Here is a 25,873-nt window from a genome sequence, read left to right as displayed (position 1 = left end):
CTTTACATGTTTGATTCTCCGAAGTCAGTGTATCATTGGTGGATGATCGCAGCCGTTCATTCAAAAGACAGACATCAGCCGTATTCGTACACGTTTCAGCGGCAAAGTCATTCTGTAGAGAGAGAGAGAGAGTTCTATCTTCTTCAAGAATTTAAGTGAGAGAAACTCCATTTTCTAGGCATTTCGGTGGGGAACGTTGCTCCCTCCTCCTGTTCGTCCGTTGAATCCCTCTGGTATCCAGAGAGAGAAAGTGGCTACGGAAAAATCTGGTATCTAGAGAGAGAAAGTGGCTACGGAGAAAAATGGTTTGGGAAGAGCCCTGGCAAGATAATCCAGTCGAATTCGATTTTCTCTCTATACTCTCTAAATCAAAGGTAAGTCTGCAATTTGTTATTTAACTTATGCAATTTCAATGAAAATTATTTAATCCACCATGATATTGAATTTATCTCTCACCCTAACTTCTGACCAGTAACTACAAATGGTATATTGATATATCAATATAGTGATTTATTTTTGGGAGTTTATATTGTACTTGTGAAAGTTTGGTTATTGAATTCATACCCAAAGCGCCTAGCAAACATTTGATAGTATCCGAAGTTCTTGATTTTAGGTTTTACTCTCTTTCTTTTAGTTTAGGAGCCTTTTTCTTTTTCTTCTTTTGGAGAAATAGCTAAATTGTGTTTTTTTCCTGTAGTGATTGTTCATGAATCATTGAAAAATTGTTGATGTGGTTTTGAGTACATATGTGTATATATGTATGCTATTTTTTCTTTTGGGAACAATGAGTTTTAGTGGCAAATGCACATCGAAGCTCCTTTAAAACGTAGGATTGAAGTTTTAGCCAATGGCATTGGGTTTTACGGCTACCTGTTATGGGAGGAATCTCTTTCTTTCTCCTCCATGTACAGGGTTGGCTTCCTTTTATGAGCTTTTGAAGAATTTTGTGCTTGTTAATATTTTATTTTTGTTTATATATATATATATATATATATATATATATATATATATATATATATATATATTTTTTTTTTTTTTTTCCCGGATAGGTCAGGTAGTGATTGTTCACGAAGCATTGAAATTTTTTTGAAAATTTGCTGATTTGCTTTTGAATGCACACTATTTTTTCTTTTGGGAACAATGAGTTTAAGTGGCCAAAGCACATCGAAGCTCCTTTAAAACCAAGGATTCTAAGTTTTTAGCCAACAAGATTGGGTTTTATGGGGGCCTGTTATGGATGTAGGAATCTCTCTTTCTCTCGTCCATGTTCAGGGTTGGCTTCCTTGTATGAGCTATTGAAGAATTTTGGTGATTGTAAGGATGTACACTTGCATCCGTTATCAAGCATAGAGGGTCATATGTGGTAGGCCGGGTGCTACACAGACACGAGTTTTATGTCTAGTAAATCTCTTGAGTGTTTAGTACTTTGGCCAAAAAATGCAGTACAGCTCTGACACGTCCGCACATGCATGTGTGTATGTGTAAACATGGAAATATATTTATATTTTATGTAAAAAAGATAAGAAGCATACATGTTTCTTTTTGTATTTATTTTCAAAATGATGCTTTTAAAGCTTGTTTAGTAATACAAAAAATATTTTGCTTAATATTGTCAATATTTTTTATAATTACATTTGTAGAATTATTAATATTTTCCAAGAATGAACCAAGCTCAAATTCCAGCAAAATATAATTAACATTTCAGAATATAGGATTTTTTTAAAAAAAAATAAAATAAAGTTGTATAAATTTTTTTGACATTTTCCTTGCGCAAGGAATTATTCTCATCTATTTAGCTATTTTTTTTTCTAATCAAATAATGCTCCTATTAATAACAATCATATAACTAATTATTCGGTAGCGGTATAAATATGTGCTTGCATGGCATGGTGGTAACCTTTACTATCCATCCTCCACACGACATAGGTTCCATTATTTTCCCTGACTCTTATATCTTAGGAAAGCAAATATAAAAGCCCATTTCATATTTTAAAAACCAATATAAAAGCTCATGAAATAAGTGAGATTAATGTAGGAATATGATGGTTACATGCAGTGTTTGTAAACAAGGTCTTGGGCTTGGACTCACCAGTGTATTGACCCGGATTTAGCTAGTGAATCGGTGAGTTAGAGTCAGAGGTTCGACATGGTTGATTTTCTGGGGAAATAACAAAGGGAAACTTGATGCTCAATAGATCGCTCAATTTTTGGGATTTTCATATGTGTTGGGTCTGTGTGACTCAACCTGAGTCATCGATTCTTGAATCCTTGGACACTGGTTGCGCTTATTTAGAGCGGGCCTTAGACAATCATTAAATGCTTTAAAAATTGAAATTTTGACTCTTAACTAGAATTGATTTTGGTCATGATTTGCAGCTTGTCTTACACCTGAGAATACTAAAACATTTGAGAATTCTGAAAAGCAATAAAAGGAGCTAGTGTATAGATAGTAATGCATATTATACTACAACTACAATGCTAGACTATTGACTTAGCAAAATTAATGACAAACACCTTCATGGATAGGTTTTATATTACGCTTGGATAAAGATAATCGTAATGCAGTAATTCTATATTCATAATGTTGTGGTGCACCTCAGTAGGTGCTTTTTTCTTTTTCCCTCCTTTTCTTTTTCTGAAATGTTAAATGGTGGGGATCGAGCCATTGATGTCACATTGTGGCTCTACCACCCTGACCACCCAGCCCAAGGGAACATTCCTTGGTAGGTTTTGTTTTTCTGTTTGCTCTTTTAGTATCCTATATCTTCAGAAGATGCTATCGTTGGTCGTTTTAATCCTTCAAGTTTTCATTCTTTATGATTCACGAATTGATATGCCTTGTTTTCTAGGACTACTATAAAATATTGGAAGTTGACTATGATGCAACAAATGATGACATTCGATCCAACTACATCCGCCTTGCTCTGGTTTGTATTTTGTCTATTAAGAATAACTTTTTATTTGTCTTTCTTGTTCCTTTTGTTCATTTTTCCTCTGTCTCCCTCTTTGAATAATTGTATTGTTTGGAAAAATTAACATAAACTATTGGATATTGCCTGCAAAATTGGGATATGCACTGTTCCCCAAAGTAGTAATCTGGGATGATTAGGAATATTTGGTGGCATATTCACTTTGGTAATACTTATTTTTTTGGTCAACACCATCCTCTTAGAATTTCTTGTATGTTTCTTTCATTGAAAAAAAAAAGCATTTTTTGTATATTTCAGTCCATCTCAAGGTTTATTTATAGTTTGATGCTATCTAGTAGCAAACTTTTGGTTAATATCAGGTTTTTTTGCTTGGTAATTTCTCTAAATTGGAGCCATACAATATTGTTTCTTTTTATTTGGGCCTTAAACCTTGGACTACACTCACACTAATTAAAAGGATTTTATGGCTTATTTTAAAAAATTAATTATGTGTGTTCCGTTTGCTTAAGGCAGCCCTAGGTGACCAACATGACCTCATACTTTATCCAGGTTGATTTCCATGTTAACGTATTTAAGACTCAGATAGTCTTTGCATTTTTTAACAGAAATGGCATCCGGATAAGAGGAGTGAAGATGGTGCAACCATTAGATTTCAAGAGATAAATGAGGCTTATAAGGGTGAGTTTTCTACGAATTGAGTAGTGCTTATGTTTATGTGGTTTATTGCCCCCCTATGCAAATTTTTTGCTGAAGCTTAGGACACTGGGGTGACATTTTGCCAAATTGTCTCTGTTTTTTTTTTTGGGTAGATCAGTGGGGAAAACGGGCCCCTACCTGTTTTTAGAAATAATTAGCGGTTTTCGACTGCGTCAGAGGGAATGGAAACCTAGATTGGTAGCTGAGGCTTAAGTGGTGCTACCACCGCGACCTCAACCCCATTCCAAATTGTCTCTGTTTGATTATCTAAGTATCATTTCTTGATGGATAGTTGATTATTTTAGAATCTTTATTTTATTGTTGACTTATTTGATATTTGTGTGTTATAACCTTGTTTGTATGAGCATAAGTTTATTTCATCTGTGCTTTGAAGGGACTCTATAATATGATCCATATGTCATCATAACCATGACAATGAGGTTATCACGATGCCATCAACGGATGGGGAGTAATGGAGGGGAGTGGGTCCCATCACACAATTCAATTAATGAGGTGTACATTCCTACTTCCTCTCCATCACCCATCAAGCATTTGTTTGGATGGTCGTGGTTGTTATTTTGATTGTATTGATCATGTTCTATTTTCCCTTTGTTAATCTCTCTATAAATGCGCGGTTATTATACGTCACTAGGGAATTGGATCTTGACTCCATTAGTCCACTTCATGACTTCAAAGCCTTAATGTTGGCCTTCATATCCGAAAGGCTGCTTTCTGGATAGTTTCTCTATTTTCCAAGATGGACTTATTATGTGTGCAATAAGATTATATTTAAGGAAAAGTACGAGTTATGATGATTGAAATCTTCTTATATTGTGCACAACATTTCCCATGTGATGGACAATGGATGAATTTTGTGCTTGAGGACCTCATTTTCTCAAGTAAACATTCCGTGGGCACACCGGGACATAGTTTCCGAATCCACTTACCAAGGGGTCAACTCTACTCCAAAATCTTGATCCGTTGCTCTGGGGAAGGAGAGCTTGCTCGTCCATGATTCTTAAATTATGAATCTCGATCCTTCTTATTAGGGATTAAGGTCATGAGTTGCACGAGATTCAGTTTCTTAGCATTATAGTATAGCAATATGGTGTGGTATAGCAATGTGATATAGTATAGTAGTATCGTCATCATCATCATCATCATTTTAGCGTTTGCCCAATTAATTGAGGTCGACTATATGAATCCTGGTTCTCCATTCTGCTCTATTAAAGGTCATATCCTCAATGAGGCTACAAGTTCTCATATCTTTTCGGACTACTTCTAACTACGTCATTTGGGGCTTACCCCTTTCCCTTTTTCAATCCTTCCACTTGAACTAACTCGCACCTCCTAACAGGTGCTGTACTTGGTCGACGCCACACATGGGCAGCCCACCTAAATCTACTCTCTCATTTTATCGCTTATTGGTGCCATGCCTAAATTCTCTCAAATGGATTCATTTCGAATTCTGTCCCTTCTTGTCTTGCCACTCATCCATCTCAACATCCTTATCTCCGCTACACTCATTCTATGAGTATATTGTTTTTCGTCCGCCCAACATTCCGTCCCATAGAGCAAACTGGTCTCACCGCTATCCTATAAAACTCATCGGTATGCGGCAATTGCATAAAATTCCAGTTGCACATCTCCACTTCGCCCACCGAGCTGTAATCCTGTGTGTGACATCTTCCTCAAAATCTCAATTTTCCTAGATTATAGACTCAAGATATCAAAAGTACGTCTTTTTGTACTTCTTGGCCGTCAATCTTAACTACTTCATCTTCTTTACTTCTATTATTACTAAACTTGTACTCCATATACTTTGTCTTAGTCCGATTAATTTTAAAACTTTTGGATTCTAGAGCATCCCTCCAAAGTTCTAACTTTGTCTTGACGCCGTTTCGGGTCTCATCTATAGATTATGTAGTATAGTAGCATATACTACATAATATAGATTATATTGTTCTATGTAGTAGATTTAAATCTAGTAGCACATAGTATAGTATAATAAAAGATAGTATATATGGCATCGTATTACAGTATAGCAGTAGAATATTGGATAAAGAGTGGTATGTTACAGTAGTATATACTATACTAGTATGCTAGTTAAGTGCTCAGGGGTCTTGATTTTTAAATAGATAGAGCTTGGTCCTGTATAATTGACCATTTGATCCCAATTTTGGTCGCAGATCACATGCTCCGAATCCCGGTCCCAGTCCTGGATCTGGTTCGGTCACAATCCCATTAACTATGTGATGGAATGTTAACTTTGCCACTCTTATAAGCTTATATGCTGCTTAGTAAAGCAACAGGGCAACGCTTGGACGTGTTTGAGTTGCATGCTCATAAGTTAATGATGCTACTTACAGTTATATTTCATTATGAAACTTCCAAGAACATAATCAGGACTTATCATTTACATGTCTGCGTTCTAATATATGGTGTGGCAAAGATCATGATTTTGAAAGCTTCGGTTCTTTTGACAAGTAACAAATGTTCATTTGCCTTCACAGCTTGCATAGTGTCTCTAGGTAATTCATCCGGATGCACTTGGCTAATGAACTGCATTTTCACGGTTAACGTTTGACATGCCTCTGTAGAAATTACCTTTTGGCACATCAATTAATAGTGTGCACACAGAGTTTATGTTGCGATAAACCACTATGGTTGTAAAGAACATGGGTGCAACAAAAACAATGCCGCAATCCAAGTACATATGATTTGTTCATGACTAGGGTACCCTTAATTAAAAGAGGGGTGGCAAGAGAAAATATCATGGGAATTGAACTATTTTTTACTGGTAAAGTGGGTGAAGTTTTTATAACTGCTTTTAGATAGTAAAGTATACCGTGCTAGTTTTGTATGTTGTCGAATAATAGACCATGTTCCTGGGATGGTTACTAATGTGAGGACAAGTGAAGGATGACCTTGTCTCTATGTAGGTCTCCATGCTTCTTATTTGATGATTATTTTCATGATGTGAAGTAATGTTTTTTATTCAAAAAAATGTTTTTGCATCAAAGAAGAAGAATAAAGGGAATGATTTCAATGAGTGAAGATGTGTTTAAGACAACCTCATATGCATGACGACAGACAAGATGACATAAAATACTGCTAAAGTTGTCAGGACTCGTGTATACATGCAATACAGATAAATAGAATGCACTCATGAGCTTTAACTCCCTGCTCAAACAATCCTGGGGAGCATCCATTGAGTGGTGTGAATTCGCTCACTGAAAGCTTTTATCCTTCATGAATCACTACCATAGTGAACAAACAAGCACCCTGATTATTAATGGAAAGATGAGCGGAGTGATGTTTCGAGGTTTGAATTTCCACAAAGTAAATAATCAAGTAGAATGGCGGACGAGGATTCATGTAGCAGTCCCCAATTAGTTGGGAAAATGCTTTGATGATGATGATGATGACATGCTTTATTAGGCATCAATATTGTTGTTCAAAGAGTTGTCCGGGGGGGGGGGGGTGGGCATCTGAAGTTCAATGTCCTTATCCATGTAAATCTCACTACATGGAATGCATGTCATTGGAGTTTACCTTCACAGCTAATTTGGGGAACTTTTACTTAGGTAACTTCATGAGATGAGAAACATGTCTACAAAAATACAGAACCCAAGCAGTTGATATCTGTCATAAAGGTGAATAGTCCATTTGTAGTGCTAACAAACAATGTGGTATGAAGGGCTTATTGAGCATGTAAGAAATACCATGATTTGGATAGGAACCATCTGTAACAATTGTTGCCATTAAATATGATGGTGAAGCTTTTGAAGGGAAGCCAAGAATTTACTGCTAGTATGACATGTATTATATGAGTAAACTGTATGATGTGTTGAATACATGCGTTAGAGATGTATTTGTGCACATACTTGTGCTACAGTGGCACATATCCTCTAGACGACTGGTCATCTTTTGAAAGCCAGAGAAAACAGAACTGGTTGATTTTGCCTATATATGGAGTCATGACATGCATGTTGGGGTAACTCGCGCTGTCAAATTTCTTGGAATCCTGGGGGCTAAGTTAGGGTTTTAGGTGTCGCTACTCTTTGGGGTTTGGGGTATCTCTTGAGGTTCTGTGTGTTCAGGACCCTTTAACTTTTTCAGTAAAATTATTTGGTTTGGGTTCCTAAAATGGGATTTCAGTGTCTAGGCTGGTGGTTTGGCATGGTGTTGCCTCAATTGGTTGGGAGACTGATATTTCTATGGTCAGGAAGGTTCAAGAGGCTTGAATCTTGAACTTTGGAAAATGAATTTTGAGGATTTGGGGCATTTTATGCATTTTGAGAGCATGTCATGGTCGCATTTTATTTTCTTCTGCAAATTATTAAAAAGAGAACACAATCTCTTTGATCCTTCCATATGTTGATGCCTAAAGAGAAACCAAACATGCATATGTTTGGTGTTTCATTCTATATTTGAGAAAGCGACTTTAACCAGGAAAATATGGTTATAATGGAGATTTATCTAGAATATCGAGTACTTGGGAAACAATTCTTGCAATATTCGACCAGCTCAAGTGGGGATTATGGAAGATAACTAAGTTGGATGTGCATTGCTAAGTTTGATGTGCTGCATTCATTGTGCTATTTAGGATGATGAGCTTTTACAATTCAAAGGTAATACTGCAGTAGACTTGTAATGAAGATGAAAATTGTTACAAAATTCAACAGATGTATCTTGTGAATGAAATATTCTGTTTCAAGGTATAGATGATTGTCTAATGGTTTTTTTTGGGGATTGTATACAATGAGACCTTTTACTTTTTATACAAGGAGATTGCAATTATGTACAACCATCTGATGTGAAATTTGATAGCTTGGGTGTGTTACAAAGTTTGAGAAAATTTCTTTTGAAGTTTGAGCTTGGTCTATGCAATAAATGCATCCATCTAATTTCACATCCAATGGTCAAGATTAATTTTGACCACTTTGTACCAAAAATAAATGGTCTCATGGTACACTGTTCTTTTTTTGTTTTCCCTTCCAAATTTTGTGGGAAATCTTGTGCTCTTTCACAAGTCCTTTTATATTTAGTGACTAGTCTTTCTCATACCGTGTTGCTAACACTGATAGAAATGGACATTGGATCATTTGCAGTACTGAGCGACCCCATAAAAAAGAGGGTATACGATAGGCATGGTGTCCTCCACATCCAAGATTACAGTTGCATTGTATGATACTATGAACCTCCTTTTTTTATTATAATAATTTTCTGCGTTGTTTCCTCTGTGGAGAGAGAGAGAGAGAGAGAGAGAGAGATGTCTATGTTCCTTGGCCTAATCATCCCTATCCTACTCAGGAGTATCTGCATCGATTCAAGGGGCTAATCCTCACATGCAATGGCCTTGGGATGAGAGACTTCCCTGTATCATGAGATGGCTGTGTAGTTTAGATTACCTGCTGGATTTGGCAAAGAAGGGCATTTTGTTGTGTAGCAAGAAGATGTGTTGTAACCATGCTTAGTACAAAAAATTTGCTCAGGGTGAACCAATTGAGATGGCCTGTATAGGTGGGGATTTGTTGAAGATCTTCTTTTCCAGTTGATGCACTCAATTGTGGTAGAGCCATGCAAACATGAAGATAACTGAGCATATATTTTGACGTAATCTTTGATGTAATCTTAATCATCTGTTCGAGATAGCATTGTTAGAAGAAAGTTGTGCAGTAGTTCCATGAATGTGTGTGCTAGTCTCATAGTGGTTATTAGCTCGCTTGACCTCATTTAAACTCATGAACAGTGTACATTCACTCGTGCAGATTCCATCAGGTTTTCTTTCATGGATGCTCTCTCTCTCCCATGCTTTCCGTTGTTGAACAACCTCTCTATATATTTTAACTACTCATACAAGAACTCTGTCAGGAAGGAATTTAGAACCATTTAATTTCAACTAAAGAAATTATATCTCAATTGGATAAATTCGCCTATTTCACACAATTCTTCTAGTTGTTACTAGTAATATCATCACCATTTGGCATTTTTTGGAGTTGATGTGGACATTGGGACTACTGGGGACACTGGGGAAATTGTATATGTTCTTACTCTAAAGATGGGTCTGAATGTCATTCAGCACTTATAACTATGTGTTTTGAGACTTTCTTACATCTGCAAGGATACTAAGTGTCCCTGATATCATCTTGTAAATTGCCTATTCATTCAATCGCATGAAATGTGTCATGGGGTGCACATTTGTTTGTAACCCCTCCATATGCACCGCAACTGACTTCAACCTAGGTTGGGAAGTCCTTGGTACTTTTGATAATTTCTAGTCCCTTGTTTCTTCAAAAAAGAATATCAATCTTTCTTTCATCCTCTTGTTTGTACAAAATTTCCCTCCCTTACTGGTTGTCTTCACCCTGTACTTATCCACATTACCATGGGCTCAGGTGGGTGGTGTCAAGGGGGTTAACTTCTCATTTGGTCGAACGTAGTCAAACTGTGTGAAGCATCACAAGAAGAATGGAGCAAACAAGTATGCAACCCCTTGTGTAATTCAAGTGTTTCATATTCATAAATGGACAGAGCCTATTCATATTGCTTTATACACTTGGTCGTACGTGGATACAATCACGAGTACCTCTTCAGCATGTTGGCTAGGGTTATTATTACTTTTGAGTTGCACCCTATTATGGCTGGCACCACCTTTGTTGCCCACAGCCTGGTGCAGCAGTTCTATCATCCCACGGTGCGGCAGTTTTACCATCCCACGGCCCACCTTAAAGGGTTCGTTTGGCTCCATGGGTTAACAAACTCAGGTTTTGAATCAAATTCAAAACTTTATTATGTCAAGCTACTCAAGTAGGATTTGTTTGGATGGATTTGAATACCCAATGGTTTTGAATGGTATCGAGGTTATGCAAGTCTCAATTTGGATCATCGTTTTTGTATAATCTGGTTTGCTATTAGGGATCGTTGGTACCCGTTAAAGTTTGACATGAAAATAGTTATATACGCAAATAATTTATAGGAAAAAAAAATACTTAAGCATGCTTTTTTCCATATTTGGCAAACACAAGTGGAAACAGATGCACAGAGAGGATACATCAAATTTGAAATTTTGAGATAGTTTTTCTCTCTAAAATTTTTGATATAGTTTCTCAGTAAATTTTTTTAGGTAATTTCTCTCTAAAATTTGATATAGTTTCACTCTAAAATTTTAATATACTTCCTCTCTCTAAACCTTGAAATTTGATATAGTTTATTTCTAAAATTTTTGAGATGTTTCTCTATCTAAAAAATTTCAAGTTGTTTCTCTATAAATTTAATATGGTTTTTCCAAAACTTAAAATTTGATATCGTTTCTCTCTCTTAAAGTTTTGAGAAGTCTCTCTAAAATATTTTAGGTAATTTTTCCCTTTAAAATTTGATATAATTTTTCAATCTAAAATTTGATATAGCTTATCTTTCAAAAATTTTAATATTCTCTCTCTAAAACTTAAAATTTTATATAATTTCTCTTGCTAAAATTTTTGTAACAGTTTCTCTCAAAGAATTCAATTAGTTTCTCTCTCTAAAACTTTAAAATACTCTCTCTCTTAAATTAAAAATTTGAGATAGTTTCTCTTTAAAAATATAGAGATAGTTTCTCTATTTGAATTTTTAGATAGTTTCTCTCTCTAAAATTTGATATAGTTTCTCTCTTTAATTTTTTAGGTGGTTTCTCTTTCTAATTTTTTAGGTGGTTTCTCTCTCTAAAATTGTTTAGGTGGTTTCTCTCTCTAAAATTTGCTACAGTTTTCTTTCTAAAAAATTTTAGGCAAATTTTCTCTAAAATTTGATATAGTTAATCTCTCTAAATTTTTAGATACTTTTTCTCCGTAAAACTTGAAATTTGAGATAGTTTCTCTCTAAAAAATTTGAGATCGTTTCTCTCTGTAAATTTTTTTTAAGATGTTTTCCTGTCTAAAACTTAAAATTTGATATAGTTTTCTCTCTATAAATTTTGAGATAGTTTCTCTAAAAAAATTTAGATAATTTTTCTCGCTAAATTTTGATGTAGTTTCGCTCTTTAAATTTTTAAGATACTTTATCTCTCTAGAACTTCAAATTTGGTATAGTTCATCTCTCTAAAATTCTTTTATTTTTTTTACAAATATTCTTTACTTTATTTATAAAATCTACTCAAACGAAATTACATCATAGGAGATAGCTAGAGCGGACAAAGAGGTCCCCCCTTTAGCCAGAAAGTTAACGAGGGAATTTGCCTCGCGAAAGACATGACAAAAAGAAATTGAAAGTGGAACAACCAGATCCATAATCTGCAACCAGCTGGACCTTAGTTCCCATGAAATATGCTGTTCCTTCTTGCACCAATTAATTGCGTTTATTGAATCTCCTTCAATAATGTAGCTATTCCCGATGTTTCTAAAGATAAATTTTTTTTACCCATGCAACAAAGCCAATAACTCCGATCGGTTAGCTGTGGCTATACCAATAGGGCTAGCATAAAAGAAGATGACCTCTCCAAAATAGTCTCGCGCCACACCCTCAATGCCTGCTAAACCTGGATTGCCCAGAGAGTTCCCATCAAAATTTAACTTAAATCCTCCGCTCTTTGGTGCCACCCAAATACTCCTTGGTTTCATCTTTATTCTACCCATCAAAAATAAATTTGGCAAATTCAACAGAACATATGGTTGTGAAATTCCCCAACCCTCCTTAGTGACTGAAAGCCAAGACCAAATAGACAGTTTGACTTTACTTAGTACCCTTCAAAGATAAACTCTCTCATTCAAAAGTCCGTTTATTTATTTCTTTCCATAGTTCCCATAGAGTTGCCCCTCTCGCTAGTTGCCACACCAAAATACCTCTGGAAGGTAAATGATTAAATGCTAACTGTGACACTAAACCCATCACAGATTGGGGTAGTGAAGTATGAACCCCAAGTAGCCCAAATAATCAGTACCAAATTCTTGAGGCAACGTGGCTGTGGATGAGAAGATGCTCCCCAGATTCTTCATCCGCTTTATACATCAAACATATATTAGGTAAAATTTTACCCCACTTAATCAAATTATCCACCATCAGGATCTTATTTTGGATAGCTAACCATAAAAACATCTGCACCCTATGGGGAACAGGTCATTTCCACATTTTGGCTGCGGCAGGTCAAGACCATCTTCATCTATCATGAAAAAAGAACTTATAACTAGACTTGATCGAAAATATTCCGTCGCACTCAACTTCTCAAATCACTTCCTCTATTGCCCCTTGGGAAATATAAACTGAATCCAAGATACCCATCAAACCGTTCCATTGAAGATAAATATCTTCACTCAGTTTATTATATGGGAAATTAATACTCTAAACAACACGATTATCTCTCACTTCAACCATATCAGAAACCTTAGCATTAGGTTGCGAAACTTTAGCAAAACGTTTCGGATAAGTAAGCCTCAGAGGGGCATCACCTATCTACTTATGATGCCAGAAAGAGATGTTGTCACCACAACCAATATTCCAACAAAAATAACTCGCAATCATCGGCCTATAGTTGTAAATAGACGTCCACAAAGAAGACATATCTCTATTTCTACCCCCTCCTAAGCACATTCACTGCCTATGCAGGCCATATTTCGAAGACAAATCCTGAAACTAAAGCTGATCTACTGAAAACTTCTCCATCACCACTTACAAATAAAACCATCATTCATATATTTTATCTTTCTAATGCCAAGACCACCTTCACTCTTAAGGGTACAAACACGATCTCACGTAAATAAGTGATACTACCTTTCTTCTCGAAAAGACCCCCACAGAAATTACGCATCATTATTTTAAGTTTCTTTATCACTAAGGCTGGCATTTGAATAAGAGACATCAAGTAGAGTGGTAAATTAGCTAAACAAGAACTTAGCAATGTAAACCTACCACTTATAGGCAGGTATTTCGGTTTTTAAAGATCCAACTTCACTTGGACTCTCTAATACCTTATCTCAAACTGCTATAGAGTGCCTAGAATTTGAAATTGGCATTCTCTCTAAAAAATTTCAAGTAGTTTTCTATCTAAAAATTGATATAGTTTATCTTTCTAAAATTGTAAGATACATTATCATGCGGTCGCTTATCTATCTAACGTTCCAAAAATGTTGCATCCACTAAAAGTTAAATTAGACTGTGGAAGAAAGGAATTAAAAAAATATTTATATTTTTTTGAAAAAAAAATCAAATTTAGATCATTTTCATGGTTTAGATTATCCCAACCTAAAATTTTGGATCGAAAATACATCTTTTAGATATGGAATATTGTTTCATGTGCGGTCCAGAGAGTGGATGAAAGTAGATGTTCCATCTAAAGACAATGGAAACTAACGGCCCAAATGTTTTCTTACTAAAATTATTATTTTTAATTTTAAAATTTATTTATTTTTTTATATTCACGATCTTCATGTCTACATGTCCTTAAAATTAAGTCTTAAAATCCATCTCAAAAATAGATTTATTAAGAGGCACGTATTTCTACGTATGCGGGTTTGGCTACATCGAAACCGGTCCTTTAGATATATTTTGTAGGAAGATTGTACAAAAATAATGTGAGTCGGCCTACTCACCGAACACTTTTCCACAAATAAATCACTTTGCAATTATTTAAGTGCAATGCCCTTGATTTCAAACCATGCGAAAATTGACAAGGAACTAGTGACTCTAGATTTCCAAACAAGAATTTCAAAATTTTGCTATTTAGGAAAAACCAAAATTGATATAAGAGTGTGTTTTTTGGAAATTCTTTCTTGTGACAAATTTATTGAGAAAATTTATAACTAGAAGTATGAATGGAGAAAAATATGATGTTTACTAGATGGAGATGTGGAAAATAAATATGTTTTTTTCAGCTTACAGATAATTGATACTACATAGAATAAATATTACATACAAGATTATTGTTAAAACAGAATGGATGTAAACAAGATTGTTGATCTCACATAAAAAAATTTCTTGAAAAATGGGAACACAAGAAATTGTTGTTAAAATTTTTGTCTTCTCTGGACAAAAAAAAGACCATCAACACTCGTTCTCACAATAAAACTTTTTATCGTTAGGAACTAAATTGTATGATCTATTCACAGGAAGTTACAAGTACACAATCAGAGAATATTATATAAATATTCAAACAAACTCTCCTAATGATCTATAGAGAGAGAAAAACCCTATAAAATAATGGATGGAAACACAACTGGAATGTGATCAACACATATTCAAATAAAAACGTCATCTCAATATTCACTATTTTTACAGGATAATGATAATTTATAGTATATCACCCCATTTTTCTTGGAAACCCAAATCGCATCATTTATAATGAGTTTTACTGGTTTTTTGAACAATTGTTGAGGTCGGATCTAGCTGATTGCCTATTCTCCGATCCAAATTGCCGATCTGCCGATCTAACTGGCTTTTCCGATGACCTATTCTCCGATCCAAATCGCCGATCTGCCGATTTGACTTGCTTTTCAGATGGATGATCTAGGTCACCGATCCAATTTAATTTAATTTAATTTAATTTAATTTTTTTTAAAACCTTTGTCTAACGATCAGAACAAGTTTTCGAGTAACATGATCTTTTAGTGAGAGGGCAGGCGTTGCCTCTGTGCCCAAGGCTCCCTCATGTCCATATCACCCTTATTTTGCTTTTTCATCAATTGATGGGAAAATCTTTAGGCAAAGAGAAAACCCTTTAATCTGGTCAAGCACTTGCATCTTCATGGCATATTGAAAACCACTGAGCCGAGGTTCTCATTCGGTGTAAGACCTTAGGCCATGTAAAATTCTGAAAAACGAAACAACTCTCAACGTATTTTTACGCAGTGTTTGAAAAATCTCTAACTCGGACTTGAACTCGCAACAAGCATGGTGCCTGCTCTAGACTCACCCTATAAGTTGGGTGAATGTGCTGCTGTGAAGAAAATCGAACCCATTTCCCAAAAATGTTGAACTGAGTAACTCTCATGGCTACAACAATCTAGTAAGAGACCTCAAAACTTCCTATGGTACATCGCAGTTTGCTGCTGAGCTTCCCGTTTCAGGGTGGCTAAGCTAGGACTGGAACCACAGCCATGGCATCGCATGCCAACCTCTAGGCCAATAAGCCCATTGCTTTGTGAGCTCAAGGTATGAGAATTGAGAATCAAAGATCGATGTCATATGTCAAGTTTACCAAACGCAAAATCCTTCTTGATATGATGCATTCTTTTACTCAACTGTTCATATAATAGGTTCCATTACAACCAAATGAATAAGAACCCAGTTATCTGCGAGAAAAATTTACTTTGTTATCTATCACTATAACACGAATGTGTTTTTCAATCAGTTCTTAGGAGGTTTTACATTGATATCATGTGTGAAATATGACTGCGCAATTTATTTCAGCCAAAACATGAGACTGGCTAGCTTTGATAAAATTCAAAGAAGCTGATGTATCACAGATGATATTGAAGCAGATTCCGTTGTTAAGAGATACGAGTAAACAAAGTTGCATCTGAGGGGGCAATTTCATGCTACGTCAACACCCTCCCACCAATTACATTTCTTGGGAGCCATTTGATGCATGTTCAACCGAGTCTTCATGAATCATACAATAAACTAAATATATATACTTCCCTGTGACAATCCAAAACTCAGAAATGAAGGGAGATCACAAATTCCTATCAGGTATAAACCGCTTCTCCACCAATTGATGAATTCACACTAGTGATAATTTCAGTTCGGTGATCCAAAATATCATCCAGCAATTCAACTGCTCTCAAAATTTTCCTCTCCTTGCAAACTGATTCAACAAAGGATGCCCAAGAACCCGAATCAGGTATAACCCCCTTCTCCAACAAATTGTGCAGAGCCTTGACTCCATCACCCACTCTCCCTTCCTTAAAGAGAGAAACCAGTAGCTGGTTTGAGGTGGCGAAATGGGGCAAGAAGCCCCTTCCGAGCATCAAATTCAGCAGCCCATATCCCAAATCAACCTTCCCTTCCGTGCACAAGAAATTTAACACAATCCTGTAACTGCCCTTGTTTGGATTAACACCCTCATGGGGCATCCTCTCCAGCATCTTAATGGCATCTTCAAACCTATTCTGTCTACATAGGCCCCCAATCACCACATTGAAAACAACAACATCAATCTTACACCCCCTCACCTTCATCTCTCTCATCAATTCTAGCCCCTCATCAACCCTACCTTCTCTACAAACCCCACTGATAAGGGCAGTATATGTGATGGAATCAGGCCAACACCCACTTAGCTTCATTTCCTTGAAAGTTGACCTCGCCTCCTCTAACCTCCCTCCCTTACACAGTCCATCAATCAAGGTCGAGTAATTGAAGAGATTGGGTTCACACCCTTTTCTCCTCATAAAACCCATGATTTTCTTGGCCCCCTCAATGTTCCCCTTTCGACAAAACCCAGATATCAACACATTATATGCCACAGAATCAGGCAAAATGTTTTGAGAAATCATTTTCTCAAACAGTTCAATGGCATTCTCAATCCTACCATCATCACACAATGCACCCATGAGAGTGGAGTATGTGATCACATTAGGGGCGCAATTATTCATCTTCATTTGCTCAACAACTGAGAATGCGCTATCCATATCTCCGTTTCTGCAATGATATTTCACAAAGATATTGAAAATGCAGGTGTTGGGTGTTAACTTGAGGTTCTTCAGATCGGTCAGTAGGGTCTTAGCCATGTCGAGCTGGTAAAGCTCAACAAGATAATTGAGACAAGTGCTGAGGGCCTTAAGAGAGGGGCGAGAACCTGTAAAAGGAGTGATTTTGTAAAAAGTTTCAACAATTTTGTTTGGAATTTGGGATTTGAAGAAATGGGTCATGAGGTTTAGGAAGAGGCCTTCATAGAAACGACAGGGCTCAAGGCTCATCTGCCGGAGAATGCCCTCCACTGCATCGAATTTGCGAGCCTTTGCAAGAACGTGGAGAATGGTGGAGTAGGTTTGGTGGTTGTGATAGAAGCCTCTTTGGGCCTTTGCTCTGTTGAAAATGTCAAGGGCCCTTTGTGGGTCTCTCTGGTTTTTAATGAGCTCGATTGCGGTTTCATGGTTAACGAACTTGGGTGGTTTAGGGGGTTCAGGAGGAGTGATTAGAGAGGTGCAGGGTGGTGGTTTTGGAGGGTGATGGAGAGGAGAAATCCAAGGCATGGAGGAGAGGCCTCTGGTTATGGTTCTGAGTAGGGGTATCATTGAGATCGGGATTCTAGAGCGAGCGAGCGAGCGAGAGAGAAACTGAGATTTACTATGAGAGAAAAGATCGCGGTTTTTCCTTTGGGGTAGCCCTTTTAAGCTCTTCACTTGTAAACTGAGAAAGCGTCAGCAGTCAGCAAAACTTGGGTTATCATAAATCCATTTTACAGATTTGCTTCATCGATTTTTTTGTTTCTTCAGTGGTTTGCTTTTATCGGTTTAGAGTGAAAAAAAAAGATATAGGAACTGGGGAGGAGATAGAGTGAAATCCAGAAGAAGTATAGGAGGTTTTAGGGGAGTTAATAAAGCGTTTTATTTGGAGAAAGCCAGAGAGAGAGGTGGAGATGATAACCACCAATTTAGGTTGCATGATTGGAGAACGCGGATTTAACTCTGTTAGGCCCGGTGACGGACTGGGCCTGGTATAGGCGGCCTTTGTCCTAGGCCCGGTCCGAGTTCTAATAAAAGTTGAAAAAAATACCTAGAGAGATTGAGATAAGGTAGGTTTAACACTACAGAGATGTTGATTTCCTGGAAGAACTCGGTGTAGAAAATTCACCTATAGAAAATAACGATGATCTACTTAAGATTATAGTTGATGTATAACAATCACTATCAATAGATAGTAATGGCCATAACCAAAATGATGGTGTTGAAACGACAACACATCCTGAGTGGCCAAAGCAAGTTTAGAGCTCCAACCTTTTATCTTGATGATTTTTGTGTCTATATGAATGAGGGCATAGAAAACTCTATTGACTTAGATGATACTCATGATACCTTTGAATTCAAAGATGCAATGAAATCTCAAAAATATCAAGAGCGGTTAATGCCATGACAGAAAAGTTTAATTCAACCGAGAAGAATCAAGGTTCGGTTCGGTGTGAAGCCCATTGGTTGCAAATTGGTTACAAATATGTAAAGAAGCTGCAGTCCTCCACGCTGTCAATTAATTCCGTGGGTGAACTGGCGAAACCGGAGCGCACCCAAAGCCCCAGTTACCAGTGTGTTTTATAGATTTTTTTTTTCCTTTCCACTTTGCTCTTAAAACCTTCTACCGCACCATAGAATTGCTCTCCCTCTAGATATCCTCTTTGATTGTCTCTATGGATCCCCCTTTATTTCCCTCTCAGATCTCTTTGAAAAATCAAATTCTTATTTTCTCTCTCCTCTCCATACCTCTCCATCTCCATGCTTCTTCTCTCCCTCTCTCTTCCAACTGCTCATGGCTATGATCATGGGTTTGTTAGTAACCCCTGTAACAGAAGAGAGACCATCGGATCTGTTGAGCTCATCTCCGTACTTCTCTCTCTTTCTTTACTCACTATACTTTCTATTTCTTGCAACAGAAGGGTGACCATAGGATCTATTGAGCTTCTTGAGGAGTGGACGTACACCATCAATAATGCAAATAAATTGAGCTCTCTACGATCAAAAGTACCATCTGTTTCTCTCACAAAGAATCAAATAGTTAAGACAGGATCGTATAAAGTGCAAGTCTCTCTAGAATCAAATAGTTAGACAGGATCGTATAAAGTGCAAGTCTCTCTAGAGCACATAAATATCTGAGAATTTGAGTTTCTCTGTTTTACTATTTCAGTGAGGATTGTTTCTTCCATCTTCAATTAAAATTTGAATTATACGCTTGCTCTTGAGATTATCGCTCCTCCTATGCTGGTCATTATCCAGTATCCGTTTGTTTCAATAGAAAAACCATACAGAGTTGGCATTCTTTAGTAAAATATATTTACTGGTGGATTGTGCGTCAATACATTTTGTTGGGTCTCTTTGTTTGCAGAAGTTTTTAAGGCTCTTTTCATCGGACAATTTAGAGAGAGAGGCAGGAGAAAGGAGAAGTGGACACTTTGGAGCAGTGGTTTAAAAAACGGATCGGTGATTCGGATCGGATATCTCAAAAACCCATCCAGATCGGCGAATCGGCATTCTGGATTGAAAATCGGTCGGATTAAACCTTAATAAAAATCCGAAAAAATTATTAAAATTCATTATAGATGTTGTTTTTTAAGAATTCAATAAGAAATGAGGGTACTCCATTAAGAATTTTCATTTCTTTGCATGAATATGCGAATATTGATATGTTCTTTCCCTGCATGAACTACTATTTACCATTTAATTTACATCACACAGAATGATAAACATAGAATTATCATAGATTAAGTATATCATCATACATGAACTACAATAAAGCATACAATTCGTAACATATGATCCAAAAATAAAATGACAGACGACGTCGTTCTTCATCTTGGTCACGCTGGTGCCATTGATTGAATTCGCGTGACAATTCATTGACTCGTTCTAAAAACGAATCATCCAAATTAGTGGGTACTTGACTATACCCAAATCCTTGAGTGTTAGTGTTTTTTGTGGTCCTAATCCAAAATCCCCAAAGCTTGTCCATCCTTCATGCTCATCTACACTATCGTGCTCATCCCTACCCTCTTGTTGTTGGGACTCGATATGTCAATAATTTAGCTGGGATTGGGTGGCCTCAGAATCATCATCTCTCTCATTTCCCCTTGGACCCCCTTCCCACTCTCCCTCATTAGGTGTAATATCACCGACAGCTCCGACGAATTGTGGATATGTTGGCGGGCTGCTTCCTCTTTCATGCTGCTCATCACCTTCTTCAAGATCTTCCTCACCGATAGCCTCAAGTAACGCTCTCTTGTACAACACTAGCTCGTCTTCTTCTACTACCCATTGTTCTGTTGTGTTTGTGACAAATATTGTGTCAAAATCTATCGGCCCATAGTCTTCAAGCTTCCTTCTTATTTGTCTCTCTCAGAGGTTTAAGTTGTAATGAACGTAGACTAGTTTATGAAGCTTCTCAGAAGCGAGTCCATTCTTACTAGTAGTGTGCAACCATTGGAACGTACTCCAGTTTCGTTTACAGCCAGCAGTAGAACATGTCTGCGAGAGCATCTTGATTGCTATCCTCTTTAGGTGAGGTGCATCACTACCATATATCTCCCACCATTCAGCTGGATTAAAATGCAAAAAGCATTGTAAAGGCAAGAACAATTCATAAGATTACATATATGAATGAACAAAATATTAGTTGGGGGATAACCTGGATCTATCTTAGTTCGAGAATTCCTGACAAGTCTAGTTCTGAAAGATCCTATAACATCCTTATACATTGCAAGCTAAAACAAAATATTTCGTTTTAGTGTATTATTCCTCACAAATATAACAACTCAATCAAGTTCTTACCCAAATATTAAATAATACCTCTTGTATTGCTGCTACCTGGTTTCGATAGCTTCTCTCCAACCTGGCAATAATGTATCTGACCCCTTCCATAATCTTATGGGGATATTCAGGTATCAAATAGAAAAATTTTGGGTTGAAGTAGTAACCGAGAAAATATATAGATAGAGAAATATCATTTAAAATTTCATAAAAAAATAATTTAGAATGAAACATTCTAATGATATAACTATATATTTACCTGCATAATGAATTGGACGTCCAAATTTAGTGTTCCACCTTCTTTCTATAATCTCGATCACTTTACTAGCAAAACTACATTTCTCCCCAATAGTTGATTTGACCATCTCGATACCTTCATAAAGGATGCCCATGGTAGCTTTTTTGTCAGCATCCACCATTCTTAACACCGTGACCAAAGGGACAGTGGCCTCTACGATACTGGAACATCGAGATCAGAACCTCCTACTTGAGACTATGCCGACTTTTAACTCGATACTGGACTTCGAGAGGCGGTTATGTAACCACTCCCCACTGGTAAACAATTTCTTTATTGCACCTTCAAATTCTCGAATGGAGTCCACAGCCAAGTAATATGTTGCAAATCGGGTTATGCCTGGCCTGATTATCTTTTTTTTCTTAGACTGATATCTAAACAAAAATAAAATTTTATAATGGTTATATATAATTCTTGACACCAATCTCGCTTCTTGTAGAGTCTCCTTTACAATTTTGATCTCACCGATCTCCTTTAACATAAGATCAATGTTATGTGCAGCACACGGGGTCCATACTAGATGCTTTCTCTTATCCATCAACTTACTGCCCACAGAAACACATGCGTGCGCATTGTCTATAATAAACTGGACTACATGCTTATCTCCCACCTCCTCTACTATCTGATCATATAGTCGTACGTAGAAGTTTGTATCCTTCTTCGTCCCTGATACGTCTTTGCTAGACAAAAAAACTAAACCTTTTTGGGGAATAGGCCAAGAAGTTTAAAAACTCTTTTTTGCTAACTTTATTTAACCAACCATCACTCATGAGAGTAATGCCTGTTCTTGGCCAACTCTGTTTATATTCTTCAATTCACTTTCTAACTTCCTCCACCTTTTCATCCAATATTGGCCCACTGAGCTCATATGTCGTCGGAGGTTTTACCCCGGGCCCGGCTCTCTGGATTGCGTTGATCATTGGTGGAAAGTATGGGCTATTGGATGCATCAAAGGGGAGCCCTTTATTGTAGAATCATTTAACAACATATCTGCCCAACATGTTTCCCGTACCTGTCACCATGCCTTTGAGGGTCATCTGTTCTGACTTAGGTTTTGAGAGAAATGGGTCTATACGACCTGACCTGCAATACTGGCACTCCTAGATAAGCTAGAAACAATTTCTTCAATATCTGATTCCTCTTGATACATATTGCCACCAATCCCTCCATACATATTTGAGCTGGGCCCGCCATACATGCTCGAGCTAAGCCACGTCATGCAGGTCTAAGCTAGGCCCACCATGCATGCCCATGTCATAACCACCAGGCATTCTAAAGACGTGTTCCCTCTGGTATGTTTCTTGTAAACTCATTCTTGTGGCCATCTCCAAGTCATTATTATATTGTTCTTTTGGATCATTCCCGTTTGATAGCGTATATAAACTAGCTATCTCATCATCCATCTTCTGTTTTACAATTTTTTTGCCTTTGGTAGCCTTGAGAAATGCCGTCATATCCTTTCTTACATTATGAGGGACACTATTGTACGCAGAAACATCTCCCTTAACTCTTGCCAAGTGTTGCTTGAACCTATGTACCCCGCTACTTATCACTCTTTAGCAGTAATTACAAATAATTTGTCTTTTTTGTTGGGATCAAGTCTGACTCCATGCTGCCATGCAGGGTCTTCCACAGATCTTGCCATAGTTCAACTGTTTCAATATGTAAATGGTTAAACATTAACCTGCAGTTCAACATGAAAAATAATCACCATGTATAGTGATAATATATAGGGGTAGTTCATGAAGTTATATTTGTTGTTAATGCAAAATATTTCTATTGATAAAAATATTTTAGTTCCTATTGTGAAATATAATTTATTTATGCAATATTATAGATAAAGATAGCCTATATCAGCCACTACATATAGAACAAAAAATTTACATTCATATAGTATCAATAAAAAATATATTTACAATGGTATAATAATTCACAATGCCAATACATATGGACTTGTCACAAATCTTCATTTCGACAAACATGAATTAGTTCCTACTGAGAAAAAAAAATTATTTATGCAACATTATAGATAAAAAAAAGTTTGTATAAGTCACACTTAGAATCAAGAAAAAAATTACAATAATATAGTCATCCATAATGCCACTACACGTATATTTGACACAAAAAACATTTACAATGATATAGTCATTCACAATGCCACAAATAAAATTTACAATGATATAGTGGGCACAATCCCAACTCAATTGAAATGATCACAAATAGTCGTACATCTCAATTACAAATATGCAAGATAATATAATAAAAAATGTAAGCTCCAAACATGGCTACAACTCAATTATCAAGAACATACATTTTTTGCATTAAAAATTTAATAATAAAATTGAAAAATATAACATAATATAATTATCATACATGCCATGATTTTTTTACAATGATATTCACTTTAATTCCTCATGATAATACAGTTTAACAACATGTATTTTTTGCATTAAAAATTTAAAAAATTAAAAATACATTTTTTAATTCAAAACTGCGTTAATAATATAATACAGTTTAACAACATGTATTTGTTAATGTATTTTTTTGCATTAACGACAAATTTAAAAATATAGTTTTGCATTAAAAAATATAATAACATGTATTTTTTTGTATAAATAATCTATCAACATGCAATTTTTTGAACTAAAAATTTAACAATAAAAATTTAAAATATTGTTTAATTCCTCATGATAATCAAAACCTGGTCACGATTTTCACAATTTTTCGAAAAATCACGATTTTTCAAAAAAATTAATAATGAATTAAAAAAAAAAGAAAAAAAAAAGGCAGTTCTTCATAGACCCACCTAACATCAGTCATTCCAACTAAAAAATCCGCCTCAAATCGAATAAATTACCTCAAATTGAATACATGTTTTGATAAGCAACACTATAAGGAATTAAAGCCCTATAATATTAACACATTATTATTAAAAAAATTAAATAAAATCGATTGAATTGAGGGAAAAAAAAAAAACCCAATTCTTCATCAGTCATTCAAGCTCAAAAATCAAGCTCAAATTGAATAAATCAGATCAAATTGAATACATGTGATGATGAACAAGACTATAAGGATTCAAAACCCTATAAATTTAACACATTCTTTGTAAAATATTGAGTAAAATTGATAGAATGGCAGAAAAAAAAAAAAAAAAAAAACAGCCGTCTATTTTTTCTTCACAGACATCAGTCCTTTTTCTCAAAACTCAAGCTCGAATTGAATAAATAAAATCAAATTAAATACATGTGATGATAAACAACATGATAATTAAATCAGACCCTATAAATTTAACACATTATTTGTAAAATATTGAGTGAATTTGATAGAATGGCGGGGAAAAAAAAAAAAAAAACACAGTTCTTACCTGTTTTTCTTGCACCCGTGCCTTCGAATTCAAAATTGATATTTATTCCTCCAAAATAAACACAACTTATGAACAAAAACTTCTGAACAACACTCTTACGATCAATCACCCTGAAATTTTACAAAAAAATGATGCCCTCTTTCGCTTGAAATCAGTGAAATGGCGGAAACCCTAAAACTCACTCTTCGATCCAAATTTTTTTGATCAAAATCGGTGATTTTTACTACCTTTTATTGACTGAAAGATGAAAAATGATAAGAAAATGATAAAAAAAGATGAAATCCGTGAAGAACACTGTGCAACCCATATTCTTGAGCGAGTTAATGGTGAGACTCGATGATTTACTATTGGGAATCACTCGGTTCTATCTAGACACGGGCGATTCCCGGTATTCAAGTGGAACCGGCACGGGGTATGCCGATTCTCGAGTCGAACCGAGCGAATCCGGTTCGACTCGCCGAGTTTTCAAACCCTGCTTTGGAGAGAGAGGGTGTAGGGCATCTCGGCAGGTGACTGGGCGAGTTGGTGGACCGGAAATAATGGGTGCTAGAGTGAAGTTTGAAAGAAAAGCGGGTTTTGAAAATGACAAAGGCGCTAACACCGGGCCTTCGGGTTTTTCACTTTGCACTTTTTTATGGGAAAGGTTTATATACTTCCCCTTCCCCTCATAGAAAGATTTATGCTTCCTCTACCATCCAATCGTCCAATTTTGATCAAGAAAGCCACTCACCGTTTGATCTTAGATCCAACGTCTCAAAATATTTTATTTTTAATTTTTTTATACAAATTATATGAATATGAAATTTGGTGCATGTCATCTTCTCATTGGGGTGCACCTATAAAAATATTAAAAATAAATTTTTGATAAAATATAATGACCAAATACCCCTTGAAACTTTTAGGGGTATTTTGGTTATTTTATTTTATTAGAAATATTTTTTAAATATTTTTTGCTCGTGTGAGTTTAATAGAGGATTCGATGTGTACAAACGTGACATTGTGATTGGGGCAATCTTAGCCCTCCATTCAAAATGGATAGTTGGATAAGGGGAAGTATATAAGTTTTATGTTGTAGGGGAAGCATATATAGCTTGCCCTTTTTTTTGTTGGGTTGTGTGACAAATAGACGCTGCCTATTTAAATCAGCAGGTCAGAAGGCTGCAGC

The 25,873-nt window shown here is 36.1% G+C and overlaps 2 protein-coding genes across 3 annotated transcripts in view; one reads left to right on the top strand and one right to left on the bottom strand.

Annotated features, from left to right (window-relative positions):
- Positions 1-266: 266 nt before the first annotated feature.
- LOC18431032 (protein CURVATURE THYLAKOID 1D, chloroplastic) overlaps positions 267-25,873 on the top strand; it is a 37,286-nt gene continuing 11,679 nt past the window's right edge. Inside the window, exons 1-5 of one of the 2 annotated variants that reach the window (XM_011623867.3) lie at positions 267-374; positions 2,850-2,927; positions 3,536-3,608; positions 8,741-8,814; positions 8,943-9,421. In XM_011623867.3, the coding sequence (XP_011622169.2) occupies positions 303-374; positions 2,850-2,927; positions 3,536-3,608; positions 8,741-8,814; positions 8,943-9,017 (372 nt within the window). In that variant the 5' untranslated portion in view covers positions 267-302 and the 3' untranslated portion in view covers positions 9,018-9,421. Of the gene's footprint in view, positions 375-2,849; positions 2,928-3,535; positions 3,609-8,740; positions 8,815-8,942; positions 9,422-25,873 lie in introns of those variants that run through there. The other variant, XM_088865421.1, reaches the window with a different exon arrangement.
- Positions 15,791-18,390, bottom strand: LOC18431031 (Pentatricopeptide repeat (PPR) superfamily protein). The gene has a single exon (XM_006841164.4). It carries the CDS (start codon positions 17,831-17,833, stop codon positions 16,286-16,288), a length of 1,548 nt encoding a protein of 515 aa, XP_006841227.2. The 5' UTR covers positions 17,834-18,390; the 3' UTR covers positions 15,791-16,285.

This window comes from Amborella trichopoda, chromosome 4, assembly GCF_054954075.1.
Source record: "Amborella trichopoda isolate Santa Cruz 75 chromosome 4, AtrichopodaSantaCruz75HAP2 v2.0, whole genome shotgun sequence".
Taxonomy (NCBI): Eukaryota; Viridiplantae; Streptophyta; class Magnoliopsida; order Amborellales; family Amborellaceae; genus Amborella; species Amborella trichopoda.
The sequence above is the reverse complement of the archived record's forward strand: the minus strand, read 5'-3'. Positions and strand labels throughout refer to the sequence as shown.